This window comes from Vigna radiata, chromosome 10, assembly GCF_000741045.1.
Source record: "Vigna radiata var. radiata cultivar VC1973A chromosome 10, Vradiata_ver6, whole genome shotgun sequence".
Classification (NCBI taxonomy): domain Eukaryota; kingdom Viridiplantae; phylum Streptophyta; class Magnoliopsida; order Fabales; family Fabaceae; genus Vigna; species Vigna radiata.
Window position 1 is genome coordinate 3,702,326 of NC_028360.1, and position 15,278 is coordinate 3,717,603.

General features: G+C 29.8%; 1 protein-coding gene across 1 annotated transcript; it reads right to left on the bottom strand.

Annotated features, from left to right (window-relative positions):
• Positions 1 to 6,040: 6,040 nt before the first annotated feature.
• LOC106774690 lies at positions 6,041 to 6,888 on the bottom strand. The gene is made up of 2 exons (XM_014661734.1): positions 6,357 to 6,888; positions 6,041 to 6,258 (listed from the first exon to the last, which is right to left on the bottom strand). The coding sequence occupies exons 1-2, from the start codon at positions 6,886 to 6,888 to the stop codon at positions 6,041 to 6,043; spliced, it is 750 nt and encodes a 249-aa protein (XP_014517220.1).
• Between the last annotated feature and the right edge of the window lie 8,390 nt (positions 6,889 to 15,278).

Below are 15,278 nucleotides of genomic sequence, written 5' to 3' on the forward strand. Positions count from 1 at the left end.
CAGTACACTGTTTAAGGCCTCGCTCATGTTGTTAACCAAGGTGTCACATTTAGCTATTGTAGTGAACCTTGACCTTAACCAATATCTACAACAAATAACGTAAACAAATATTAATAGTAAAACAAAGCTAAATTGTGCTTAAGTTATGAACACAAACCCTAGAGGAATGATTATCAAATGCTTATAAAAGCCTTTTCGTTTTATGCTTTTATGTTTCTCATCTTCGTCTCCCAGGTTTGTGGGTGTGTGGTTGTAGTTGCCCTCCACATTAAACGCTTAAGGTTTTTGCCAAGGAATTTCTTCCTAAAGTTGGCATACAAGTACCTGACATAGAATCTTTGGTCAATTCCAGGAAGTAGTTATTGTATAGTTGGAAAGAGGCCTTGCAGTTTTAATACCATAAAGTGCAGTTAGAAAATACGAGTAATTAATAAAGGTCGTGTTCAATGTAAAAAAATTACAAATTCAAGATGATTATTACCTTTGGCTGGTCTGATATAAAGGTAAATGATGAACACACTTCAGCCTCACCAAGGTTATCAAGCAAAAGTTCCTTAATCTAGGTCCATGAATCTTTGTTCTCAACTTCAAGCACAACATATTTAATAGGCAACATTTGGTCATTTGCATCTTGTCCAACAGTCATTAACAACTTTCCTTTCAAGAAAGCTCCATCTCAACCAATTATTGGCCTGCATAACACAAAATTGTCTTTGCATGCCTTCAAACATGTGTAAAATCTCTTGAAAATGACTTCACCCTTAATATCCTCAACCTCTACTTTCACAGTTGATCTTGGATTTCTGGCCACCAGCTCATGGGCATAATCATATATCCTTTTATACTCCTTCTTTAAGGACCCATCAATATGATCTGAAGCAATTGATTTGACCCTTTAAGCCATACACCTAAATATACAAATATTCCATTTTCTTTGTATTTTTTTCTCGTATATCCACACCATTTACTTTTGGATTTTCTCTAACTGTTTTCTCTAAATTCTTGCTCAACCACTTCGCATCAAGTAATTTAAGGTTGAACTCCATGTTTCAAGTATGGTTGTTTACAATAGTTCTCAATTGCCATGTGTTGACTGCCTCCATATGACCGCAATATAACGTCCATGGACATTTTTTTGCACCAACACTTGAGCCTCAATCTTGTCTTATCGTTTTTTACAAATATAATATTTCTTCCATTATCCAATGCATAACTTTTGATAGCGTCTAAAATGTCTTGTTTTTCAGCAAAGTATGTCCCAACTTCTCATTTAAATTCAACCATACTTTTTGGCATAGCAAATGTTCCAAATGTGCCATAACCCTCTACATCATTAACGTCTTCATCACTATCTGGTCCACTAACTAAATCTTTAGACTCCCAATCATCATCTGACAAACCTCTCTCATTCCCACCCTTTATATTAACATCAAACATGTTGTCAAAAGTCTCACTAAAACATGGCCCACTAAATTCATGTGACACTTTAGGCTTCAACTTTCACATTACCAAACCATTATGCATGTATATCACCATTTATATCAGAATCAACATTTGCATCAACTATCCCCTCCAACCACTGACTTTTTCCATCACGAATACCATGGTCAGAAGAGGAACTCTAACTTCGCGCATCAACTTCATCCTCTATGTCAGCCTCACCTTTAGCCCTTTCTTCTTCAACTGCGTGCACCTCCTCACCTTGAACTTGACAATCAAAATCAGCCATATCTTTTGACACAACACCAACTTGTTCAACTCTATGCACATCACCATCAACATTTGCCCTCTCTTCTGGCTTAACATCAGCTTCTTCAACTCCATGCACCTTTTCCTCTATGATAGCCTTACTTTGCACTTCTCCATCATAATCACCCATCTTTTCAAGTTCAGTCTGACATTCACATTCACCATCACCTTTACCTACACACACATTCGTCTCATTCAACAAATGTTCAACTTGTCCTTCATCATCAAGAACATATTCCAGCATGTGTATGACTTGGGGTTCAGAAACAGTGTGTACCATAAAAACATGAACATGACCATTCAGCCTAGCTAAGTTAACCATATGCATGGTGTTAGCAAAATGATGAAGATGGAGTTTTGATGATGTCCAAAGAATGGAAGAGTATTTTCTTGAGTCTATAAATAGGCTCTCCTTATTCATCAACAAAAACTCTTCCCTTGGGCTAAAATACTCAAAACTCTTTGTCAACACCCAATTTTGTCCGGGTGACTAAATAATGAGACTTGGTTTTTATTGTTGTCCTATTTCATTCATTTTCTTTCATTTTTTTATTATTTATTTTATTTTATGTTATTTTGTTGTTCTTAATTTTATTTTACTATTTTGTTTTAAAAAAAAAGTAATTAAAAAAAAGAAACGAAGAAAGAATAAAAAAAAGAAAAAAAAATTAAAAAGAAAAAAAAAAGAAAAAAAAGGAAAAAGAAAAGAAAAAAAAAAGAACATGAAAAACGGAAAAAAGAGAAAATAAAAGAAGGAAGAAGAGGAAAAAAGAGATAAAAAAAAGAATAAAAGAGAAAAAGAATAAAAGAGAAAAGAAAAATAAAAAAAAAAAACAAAAGAAGAAAAAAGGAAAAAAATGAAGGAAGGAAAAAAAAGGAAAAAGGGGGTGCACGTGAATAAAATGAGAGAAGTAAAATGCCCATAAGCAATTAATGCATGATTGATCACTTAAGAATTTTTTTTTTTTGAAATTTGGTTTTATTTGGTAATAATTTCAATCAACATTATGACAATCATTACAAGAAATAATTAAAAATAATATATTGATTGTTGTATTCAATTTCTTCCTAAAGAGAAAAATATGATTTTAATTTGATTTATTTTTCTTCAATCAAGACCATTTATTTCCCTATTTTGCTAATTGACAATTAATTCGCCATTAAGGCAAGATCACAATAATATTACAAAATGTGTGTATATAAACATGCACTTGGTAAACAAGAAAAAGGAGAGGGGATTGAACTTCGGGAAGAGAGCATAAGGGAAAAGAAAAAAAGGGAGAAAAATTCAATTTTGGAAAGAGAAGGAAGAGAATAAAGAAAAAAAAGGAGTGGGACAAAGAGACACGTGCACAGATGAATGAACAACTCTCTGTGGAAGCATCTTGTGGTGCAGTGAAGGACCTTTAAGGCAACTTCAGAAGGGTGGAGATCAATTTCCTGGTTACATTTCCTTTCCTATTCCTATTGGACTTTTTGTTTTCATTTTATTGTCTTTGCTTTTATTTCTTTAGCTTTAGAATTTGTTTTATTATTGTTTGTGAATAAAAATAAAAATATAAAAATCATAAAAAATAAAATCAACAAAACATATTTTGAAAAGGTTTAAGCACATGTGCGACCGTTCGTGTAGGCCTTGTGCTAAAAAATCTTTTCCTTTTCTTTTTACAAAAATTAAAAATCAACAAAAAATATTTTGAAAAGGTTTAAGCACACGTGCGACCATTCGCGTAGGCCTTGTGCTAAAAATCTTTTCCTTTTCTTTTACAAAAATTAAAAATCAATAAAAAAATATTTTGAAAAGGTTTAAGCACATGTGCGACCGTTCGCGTAGGCCTTGTGCTAAAAATCCTTTCATTTTCTTTTACAAAAATTAAAAATCAATAAAAAATATTTTGAAAAGGTTTAAGCACACGTACGACCGTTCACGTAGGCCTTGTGCTAAAAATCTTTTCCTTTTCTTTTACAAAAATTAAAAATCAATAAAAAATATTTTGAAAAGGTTTAAGCACATGTGCGACCATTCGCGTGGGCCTTGTGCTAAAAATCTTTTCCTTTTCTTTTTACAAAAATTAAAAATCAATAAAAAAATATTTTGAAAAGGTTTAAGCACACGTGCGACCGTTTGCGTAGGCCTTGCGCTAAAAATCTTTTTCATTTTCTTTTATAAAAATAAAAAATCAATAAAAAATATTTTAAAGGTTTAAGCACACGTGCGACCGTTCGCGTAGGCCTTGTGCTAAAACCCTTTTCCTTTGCTTATATAAAAATTCCAAAATACCAAATGTCCTTTTTCAAACAACACAAATGATCTGTTCGCTAGAACTACGTAACCCTGATTTCTCATTTTGAGAATATGTAGGAGCAAGGTCAATCCTTGTCGGGCACAAAAAAATAAAAAAATATTTTTGTTTCTTTAGAATTTTATTTTCAGGGATAATTAAACATTTTGAAAAAACCACATCAAGTTTGCGCATTTAATTAAAGGTACTGCCTTAAAGCAGGCGTTGTAGGGTGCTAACACCTTCCCTACACGTAACCGACTCCCGAAACCAAAATCCGGTTTTCATAGACTAAGCCTTATCCTTTTTTATGGTTTTTTTGTAGTTTTACAGAATAAACTATGGTGGCAACTCCCAAACTCTTTTTCAAAATTGTTTTCCTTTTTTGGATCGTTGTCCCGTCGCGATTCCGGTTGCGACACTCTTTGAGAATTGTGTTCTCTTGCTCAGCTAAGGAAATTTTTGTTTGTGGTGTTGGTACATTGCTACTACGGTGACAGAGGAATAGCTGGCTCATCATTGGTGCGTCTGAGGAGGTGTGTGGAAAAGGATCATCCTTCGTGAAGTATTCGGAGGAGGTGTTTCATCCTTCGTGAAGCATTTAGATGAGGTGTATCATCCTTTGTGAAGACTCAAAGGAGGTGCAGGTTCATCTCGTGTGGTATCAAGAGAGGTGGTTTCTAAACTCATACAAATTGTTTCTTTGTGAATGTAGTTTGTAATTGTTTTGTGATTAGTGAATTGTTTATCTTGTTTGAGATAAGTAACTAGACGTAGGATTGGTAAGATTCGAACTAGTATAAAAATCATTTGTGCAAATTTCTCTCAACCTTACTCTTTTATTTATATTTATTATTTGCGTAGTAAGATAAATTGAGTAGAAGTTAAAAGGAATACATTTGTATTAAAACCCCTCTTGGTTTATTATTCCATGCTAACCATTCCGCTTTAGTCGCTCTAACACATGGCACCAGTGTCGGCTCTAACCTATCATCCAAAACTGAACTCCCTCCTATAGAGTACCACAAATCTTTAAGCCCATCATATCCCAAACCTTTGACTAAAGTTACAACCACGAAGTAACTCCAAATATTTGGGCCAAAGGAAAGTGTAGATGTCTCTCATTCATACTTAAGCTTCTCATCATCAACCAATTTTCCTTCATTGTGGAAGACAACCTCAATATCCTCGTCCAGTATGCACAACAATATATATTTTTATTTATATACATATAATGTAATCACATCCCGACCAAACACGTATCAAAACCATAAGGAAAACGCACTCAAACAAACACTATAAAACACCTTTAAACATGGAAGACCACCACCTCGCAATAAAAAATGCAATGCAATACAACCACATTGGACTGCCACTTAACATCACAATCAAAAACTACAGCATATGACCATAAAAAACTCAATAAAAAAAACATTTATTGACCTTCGTTTAGATTCACCTCTACTGACCACGTGATTGATACCTCGCGACTCGCTGATGAATCAATATTTTCTCCTACTCAGCTTCTTGTACTAGATTTAATTAGGGAATTGTGTTTAAATATCCAATATTTCCTTAGTTTTGATATTTGGGCTTAATTTGACCAGTAATTCTTATTTTAATTAGTTTGAATTATCTGAGGTTAATTATTCCCATTATAATTTTCAGGGTTGTGTGTGTGTGCGTATGATATTGTGCTAGAAAAATGAGCAAACGAAGAGTTCTTGTTGGGTAGTGATACTGTAATTGGTGAGATTCTATGATAAGAAATAAAATGAGACAAAGAACTAGATATATAATCAGTAGCACCTGTGTCTAGAATCCATTGGAATAGATATTACTTGGAGCCTGAGAAGAAGTGGAAACATTTTGAGAGTTCACTAGATCGATAGAATGTGTGACTGTGGGATTAGATTAAGGAAGAAGTTCAAATAGACCATGAATTTTCTCTTGAGAATGTCTCATAGTTGAAGAATGTGACTGTGCTTAAGAATTATTAGAAGAAGGAACTATGTAGAAGAATTTGTGGTAACATTGTGGACTCTTTTGGATTTGAAACCAGGTGGTAAGCCATGTATCAGAAAGCAAGTATCAATGGTGTGGTTTGTCCTACCACAATGAGTGCATTGTCGAGGTGCACCAAACCTTCCCCCTTGAGGAACGAGCCTGAGAACCTTGATATGAAGATTTTCCTTGGCCATAATCACTAGCAGGAGAGGGTTTACCTCTGCCATTGAAGGTAGGAAAAAGAAGGTTTAGATTGAGAAACTTGTGCCATCATAACTGGAGGTTTAGGAAGAATTCCTTATTGTAATTGTCGCTCACGTTGAATTATCATCGAAAAAAATTTGGGTAAAGAAGGCAAGGGATCCATGAGAAGGATTTGAGAGCGGACAATAGAGTAATTATCATTCAAGCCTCTAAGAAGACAAAGAACACAATCATTTTCACGATATTCCTTCATTTTCTTAGAAACAACACAATAAAAAGCAAAAGATTGCCATTCAGGAATTGGGCGAAAATTGCAAAGTTCATCCCAGAGAATCTTCATTTTAGTGTAATATGCAGTAACACTTAGGTCAGATTGATGAATTGAATAAAGATCTTGATGCAATTGTGAAATTCGAATAGAATCACCTTGAAGAAAATGATCTTTGAGATCCTTCCATGCCGTAATTGCATAATCAACCCAGATAATACTTGTAGCAATCTCATGAGAAACATAATGATTGATCCAAGATAAAACCAGATTATTGCAACGCCTCCATGCAGGAACCATGGGATCTGTATCAGCTGAACAAAGAATGGAACCATCAACAAAGCCAAGTTTATTCTTCATTAGTAGTGCCATAGACATCGAGCGAGCCCATCCATGATAATTGTGACCTTCAAGAATCGGAGAAACAAGCACCAGTGAAGGATTCTCATTAGGATGAATGTAATAGTCATGTGTTGTATATTGCAACGATGCGAGAGTAACAGAGGGAGTAACTATAGAAGGAGAAGAAATTGCAGGAAAACTAAAAACAAAAGGTAGAAGATGAAGATCTTGACAGTAACAGAATTGGTTGCGGAAGAACGTGATGAAAAATTAATTTTCTTCTGATACCATATTATAAAAAAAGAAAAAATAAAAATTGTGTATCCCGTTAAATGATAAAAAGAGAGTATAACTTATATATATAAAACTATATAAAACAATATAAAAACAAAATTTAAATATGAACAAAAATAACAGAAAATCAATTAAATCCAATATAAATTGAATGCATTACTTTCTTTAGTTTAAAGGTTGGCATCCGAAACTAAGAATCAACTAAGAAAACTAGGGCAGAATAAAAAAATGTTCTTACCTACAATAACAACAATCAGAAATACAACTTCTATAATTAAAATATAATTTTCGTCATTTTACTTACTATAGAGCATTGACTTCAGTCTCAATTAGAACTAGAACAAATGACAATATCCATATCAAATGCACTCTACTGTCTTGTAAATATTAATAGACCTTCAATCCATTTCAGGTCCTTACCTTTTACTATGCATTCTCTATAAAACATAAAACAGTATTTAATATTAAATAGATGATCCATAGTAAAAAACAACATAGTAAAGTAACAAAAAGAAGGACTGGGGAACAAAGAAACAACACCTGGCCAGCTTTAGTCCATGCCTTCAACAATGCACCTATAATTACTGATGAGGGTTGATTGGTTGCATTTCAGCTACTGCTAAAAACGTAGAGGCATTAGTCACAATTAAATGATCATCTTCACTGAAAACTTGCCAGAGATATATTATTTTTGAACCTATAACTCATTTGGAGGGATAAAATGGAAAAAAAAAAAAACCATAACTATTATTAAAAAAGATAATTTACATCTTTACTGGTATCTATGCAACACAAGCATGTCTGCATAACTTTCTTCATAAGCACTAAAGAGAAAAAAAAAATTAAGAAGTAAAATAAGTTGAACTTCTCTTTGAAATTAAATCAACTTATGAACTAAACATTAATAAAAAAAAATCATTTCACTTCTGCAAAAGCTAAAGTCTATAGCTTGAATACAGCTTTACAGAAACAACTTAACTCATTTTATCATCTTATTTTTTTATCTCCGATGTAAGCGTGAAAAACTTCCCAAAGCATAAAAGTATGAAAATTAACAAACCATATTTAAAAAAAAAAAACACTTTGAAGAAAAGTAAGAGACACCTTTGAAGAGAGCAAGTGATTGATTGTATTGGCCTAGTTTCCATCCCAACTGCAAAACGAAAAACTTAAAAAACCATGAAATAAAATCAAATTACTATGATGTTTGGCCCTGCTGAAAGGGTTAAGAGGAAGTTAAAAATGGACACAAAAATCCAAGAAATAAAACTTTACAGGAAAAAAGAAAACCTAGAAAAGAAAACCAAACGTTGTTCACCTTACCTTTATATTATGATTTTTTTCTCTGACATGGCACAGACTCTCTTTACATTTATAAGATATAAGATAGTATACTCTGCCTTTGTCTGAATAGCACTTTTTTTATTAGGTTAGAATTCGGTTTCTCGCTCGAAAATTCTGAGTTATATATATATATATATATATATATATATATATATATATATATATATATATATATATATGTGAAATTTACTGAAAATCGAATTCTGAATTATATAATTTTTTTTATAATTTTATATTAGAATTTGGCTTTTGAAAAATTGAATTTTAAGTTTTATGTTAGTTTTTATCTTTGAATATTTTTTTTAAAACTTTTATTTATTTTAAACATTTATAGAGAAACACTTAAATGATCTTTTTCTTCAACAATTCAATGATTTAATGTGTTTATTGGTGTACTAAACACCATCCATTACCATTAAACTCACCCACAATCTAAAATAAGAAACATGAAACAATAACTTCAAAGTAAACTTATTTAGGAAGCTTAGAAAAACGTTTTTTTGGAAATTAACTGCATCTAGTGGTCTAAAAATTATGGGTTGATAGTCATTTGAAATCTCTGAGTTTAGATTCCTAACAAAACAAGAATCAACTCATTTGGAGTTCGGTGAAGAAATTTAAGAACAAAACAACCACCAAAGTGGGAAAAGTTTGGAGGTCGGTGGGAAAAGTTATCATTAAAATAGACTCAAGAAACTTTTCTCACGACCTTCAAATGATGTGATTCTTTTTTTATTAGAAACTACGACTCAAGAAGCTTTCCAATGACTACTCATTTGTAATTTTTGGACATCTGAGTAGGTGTAGTTAATTTCTTAAAGTTAACGCTTTATATATTCGTGTCAACTCTGACCTTTGGTGATTGTTTTGCTCTTAACTTTCTCCACCAAACTCCGACTAAGTTGATTCTTATTTTGTTGGAATCTAGACTCAAAGAGCTTTCAAATAACTATCAACCCATATTTTTTAGACTACTGTACTAAATTCAATTAATTTCCCAAAAAAACGTTTTTCTAAACTTCTTAAATAAGTTTAGTTTGAAGTTATTGTTTATGTTTCTTATTTTATATGGATAAATAAGTTTAATGGTCATGGATGGTGTTTAGCACACCAATAAACACATTCGATCATTAAATTGTTGAAGACAAAAATCATTTAGGTACTTACTTTTCTATAAATGCTTAAAAAATAAAAATTTAAAAAAAAAATTAAACATAAAATTCTAACCTAAGATTAAAAAAAACTTCAAATTCAACTTTTAGAAACTGAATTCTAATATAAAATTATAAAAAAATCATATAACTCAGATTTTGGTTTCCAAAAACTAATTTCTAACCTAAAAATTATATATATATATATATATATATATATATATATATATATATATATATATATCACTCAGAATTCGATTACTTAACATTATAAAAGAAAAATAAAAGTTAATATATTTTCAGAAAATTCTAACCTAATAAAAAAATAGTACAAGTAAATAAAAAACATACTATCTCAAACAAAAAAAGGATTACAAACCCAACTACCACCTTCTATGATTTGAGTGTTTCATTTTACACCTTCAATACTTCTAAAAATTCCATTTTTAACCTTTTAACATTTTATTTTACATTTCTAATTTTTTTCAAAAATTTCATTTTTAATTTTAATAAATATTTTTTCATTTTTTTTCTCTTTCTTATAATCACTCTGCATCACTTTAATAATAATAATATAATTTAATTTAAAATTTAAATATTATTTAATATAATTTTATATTTTAATAATTATAAAAATATTTTTTATATTATAATAATGGTTATTTTAAAAAATTAAAATAAAATAATAATAATAATAAATAAAATAATAATAATCAATTTAATTTAATATATTCAAAATATAATAAATTATATTAAAATGTTAAATTAAATTAAATATTTATTATATTTAAATAAAGACAAAATTTTAAAAATAATTACTATCGGATATCCATATCCGAATAATACATCATCGGATTTCTATAACCGATTCACTTTTCTTTAAAATTTTATAAATTATTTAATTTAATTTAATATTTTAATACAATTTAATATATTTAAATACATTAAATATGATTTTAAATATTATTTTAATTTTCATTATTATTACTCTTATTTTAGTTATTATTATTTTAATTTTTTAATAAAACTACTATAAAAATATAAATCATATTTTAATAATTATTAAAATATAAAAAATATAATAAATAGTATTATAATTTTAAATTAAATTAAATATTTATTAAATTTTAAATAAAAAAATAAAACTGTTGGCATATTTTATAAACTTTGATATTCGATAAACAAGTTTTAAGAATTTTAATTTTTATTTAAAATTTAATAATTATTTAATTTAATTTAATATTTTAATATAATTTAATATATTTTGAATATATTAAATCAAATTGATTATTATTATTAATATTATTTATTTTATTATTATTATTTTTATTTTAATTTTTTAATATAACTATTATTATAATATAAATCATATGTTAATAATTATTAAATAATATTTAAATTTTAAATTAAATTAAATTATTATTAAGGTGATGTAAAATGTTTTTAATAAAAAAGAGAAAAAAATAGAAAGAGTGCAAAATATTTTTAATAAGAAAGAGAAAAAAAATGAAAAGAGTGCATAATGAAATGTCAAAATATTAAAAGTAGAATTTTTAAAATTTCAAAATGATATGTTGGAGGTGTAGAACGAAACACTCTTATAGTTTTCGTAGCTGCTAGAGAAAGGTGAACCGAAAGCCTTTTTCATTTTCGCAACTGGTACAAAAAGGTGAACCGAAAGCCTTCTATGGAAGTGTGGGGATAATAGCTCAGTATCAACTCCTTATGTATCAAGTCTTCCATGTCAGGTCTTTCAAAATAAAACGGTTTTCAGGAATTGGCGCTCAAAACGAAGTTAGGAATAAAAGGACAATAAGGCCTGCTAAATGTACAGTTGTAATGAGATAATGAGATAGGGGCATATTCGAATTTTCAGTATGCAAAAAAGACAAAAAACATGTGAGATATGGACAATTTGGATAATTATACAATACATTATATTTATATTTATAGTTAATTACGAAAAAAAAGATAATAAAGTTTGCTGAATGGACAGTTATCAAATACACAGATAAATTCGAATTTCCAATTAAGATAGTTAATAATATATTATAATCTTATATTTGTAGTCGATAGAAAGTTTAAGTTAAGATATTTATATCGACAAATAATTGTATAAATAAAAATAATTTTAAGAGATTAATTTGATATATAAATTTAATATTATATATATATATATATTATAAATTATGATTAAATTTAATACAAAAAATAATATTATTTTAATTTAAATAAATTTAAACTAAATTAAATATAAAATATTATAAACTAAATGACATATTATATTATATTATAATTGGACATTGTAACATTCTAAAATATAGTATAAAATTATATAAAAATCATCACTAATCAATATAACGAGAACAAAGGTTGAAAAATAAAATTATTTAAGTCATACATAACTATAAATTTAAAACTTTATTTATAACATCACTAATCAAAACTATATACAATATGACTAACTAATATTACTAAACATCAGTAGCTTCTCCATCTAGCACCTCTTGGAGAGAAGTCTCATTATTCTCTACTCACACCCACCGAATGATCATAACAAAGAAAGAAATATAGAAAACAAACCACAAAAACCCAAGCAAAATGGGTAAGCTAAAGTAAACAGAAACATTCTAAAACAATTATTAAAGCAATCATGAAATACAATTTCAATACAACGAATCACACATACTTAGAGCTGTCAAAATGGGTCACAACCCGCGTGCCAACCCGGCTCACCACGGGTTCGGGCCGGGTTGGGTTTGAAAAAATTGTATTTTTTTTTATGCGGGTCAAGTTTCAACCCGACTCATTTAAACCCGGCTCATGCGGGTTGAATCCGTGGTGGGTCGGGTTGGCCCACCAATCCACCTACCTAATTTTATTTTATTAAAATTTAATTTTAATTTTAATTTTATAAAAAAATATTTATTATTATTTTTTTGCTTGAAATAATTATTTAAGTTTCCTATTTTCAAAATTAATTAAACACTCATGTTGGGAGTGAAATTTGTTTACAAATTATAGAAAGTTTATAATTTTTTTATTTAAAAAAATTTTTATTTAAAAAAAGTTTTATTTAAGTGAATCAGTGAGCCAACCCGTTTACCCACCAACCTGTGGTGGGCCGGGGCAGGTTCGAATTTTTCTGCCTCGCTAATAAATGAGCCGGGTTGGGTTGACTTACTAAGTGACCAATTCTGTGGTGGGTCGGGCTGGGTCGAGCCAGGTTACCCATTTTGACAGCTTTACACATACTACACATTTAACTATCAAGAGACTTTACTCATCAGGATATAGTATGAATGTCAAACTAGGGTAGTTTATGCACTTGTAATGGTAATACAACTGGCCCACCCCAAGCTACCATACAAGGTTAGTCTGAAAATGTCTTTGGCGGTAAAGCCCCTATACTAGACCTCCTATTACTTTCCACGACATAACCAACTAAATCTACTTAAGTTGGGGTTATTGAAAGTGTTAGGATAAACTACCAAGACAAAGCTTCATACATTCATAAAACAACAACATAGGGTACCACCATGTAACCTCTCCACGAGGGTCATGGAATTACGTCTATCAATACCATTCACATAATCAACCACATATTAATCATCATAATATCCTTCTCATAATCTCTCTCTCTCTCTCTCTCTCTCTCACACACACACACACACACACACACACACACACACACACACACATATATATATATATATATATATATATATATATATATATATATATATATACTGCACACAAACATTGCATATTATCACATGAAACATCTGATTATACATTAAATAACCAGAAACACCCTTAAAGTCATCGAAGGTCACAAAATAACACAATGTTCTTCGTAGCAACTTGATACTCACATTTATACTAGGAAAACAACTTTCAAATTCTCACCAACAGCTTTGTAAGGATTCAAAACCCCCCAAAACGACCTAAAGAACATCCAAAACTAATATTCGGAATCCCAAAAACTTAAAAAAAAAAAACGAAAGCTACATAGTGGCGCTCAGTGCCCCAAAAGGGGCACCCGGGGGCCAGACCCCTGGAACAGAGGTGCTCAGGCAAGTTCTTCTCACAAAAACGATGCCCAGGGGCCCCTTGAAGGGCACCCAACGCTACATCAAGTTCTAAAATTCACCTATTTTGAATTTGGTAACCCTCTACACCAGTTTAAATGATTCCTAAACACTCTTAGACGCTGAGAAACATCTAAAAACATACCTTTAACTTGAATTGACCACTCCAAACCCAAATTGACCTATGAAAACCCAAATTCACTCCTACAAGCTACCAAATTTTAATTTACACTTTTAAACTTTCAAACTAGTTTACAACCTGCATAAACCAGTCCAAATACACTTGTTAGTACTCTCCAAAACCTCATATTTGTCTAAACTATCCTACTTTCCATTTCCAACTCTTAAAGCCTTTAAAATAGGCTAAAAACTTGACCTATGAAGCCATTTACCATTCCATAACAAATTTTTCTGGTTTTACTTCTTAGACAAGTCTAAATAATTGTAACAACATGCTTCTGACCTTCCAAAACAAAATATATCTCTTACTTAAACATTTTACAACTAAAAACTCTCTTTTTACACTAAAAACATTAGACAACAACCACTATAGACTACTCTTTTTGCTGCACACAGTCTTTTAACCATCTAACCCTTAAAATAAGTTTCAAATTACCTCATGACAATATCAAATTAGTTCCCATACCTATTTCTAAATTTCACGACCCAAAACCCCTTTCTTTTAAGCTTGGAACCTAAATGACTTAATTAATACTATCAACAACCATTTGCATTCAATTCTAAACAATGAAATATCATCATCATAAACAATTATAACAGTATCTAACATTAGCTTTTCATCACATCAATTGTACACAACACCATATTACCAAAACATCAATTTAACATACATAACATTTACCCAATTACACCAATTTTATTAAAACATCTATAAATTATAGAAATACCAAATCCATAATACAAACATAACTAAGACAAGGTCTAGCTTCCCTTACTTCACAAGAAACAAGCTTAACTCAAAGAATGCTTCGCCAATTACTTGAACCGCAAGGAAATACTTAAACGAACCTATGAAATACCAAATTGAAACGAATAGAGTCCTTAGAACTCTAGATGAACCAAGAACAAATCTTCTAAAACAAATTTGGAACAAAAGGAAAAAAAAGTTGAAAATTACTTGCTCTAAGAAAGAAATTAATCGGTTAGATTTGTAGACCTTGATGTCGTGATTGTCTAGACACTTCCTGATTATCAAACATATGACTTAGGAGAAAAAACACTTAGAGAGATATATTGTGTTTTAAATAATGAGACGAGTTTAGAAAATTTTATTTATATTATCGAATTATTTTATAATAAAATACTCGATTTTATTATTTTAATATATCAATTCTAATACTATATTTTCTAGGTTCTCATAACCATTACTTAACATATAATAAAATAATTCCAAAAGTTTTTAAAATAAAAATATTAAGAATTAACATATGATATATGCAAACACACTCTTAACATCTATTTTATTGAAAAATATAATTAAATTATTTTAAAAATTAAAAAAATTAAATTATGCCAAATAAAAATA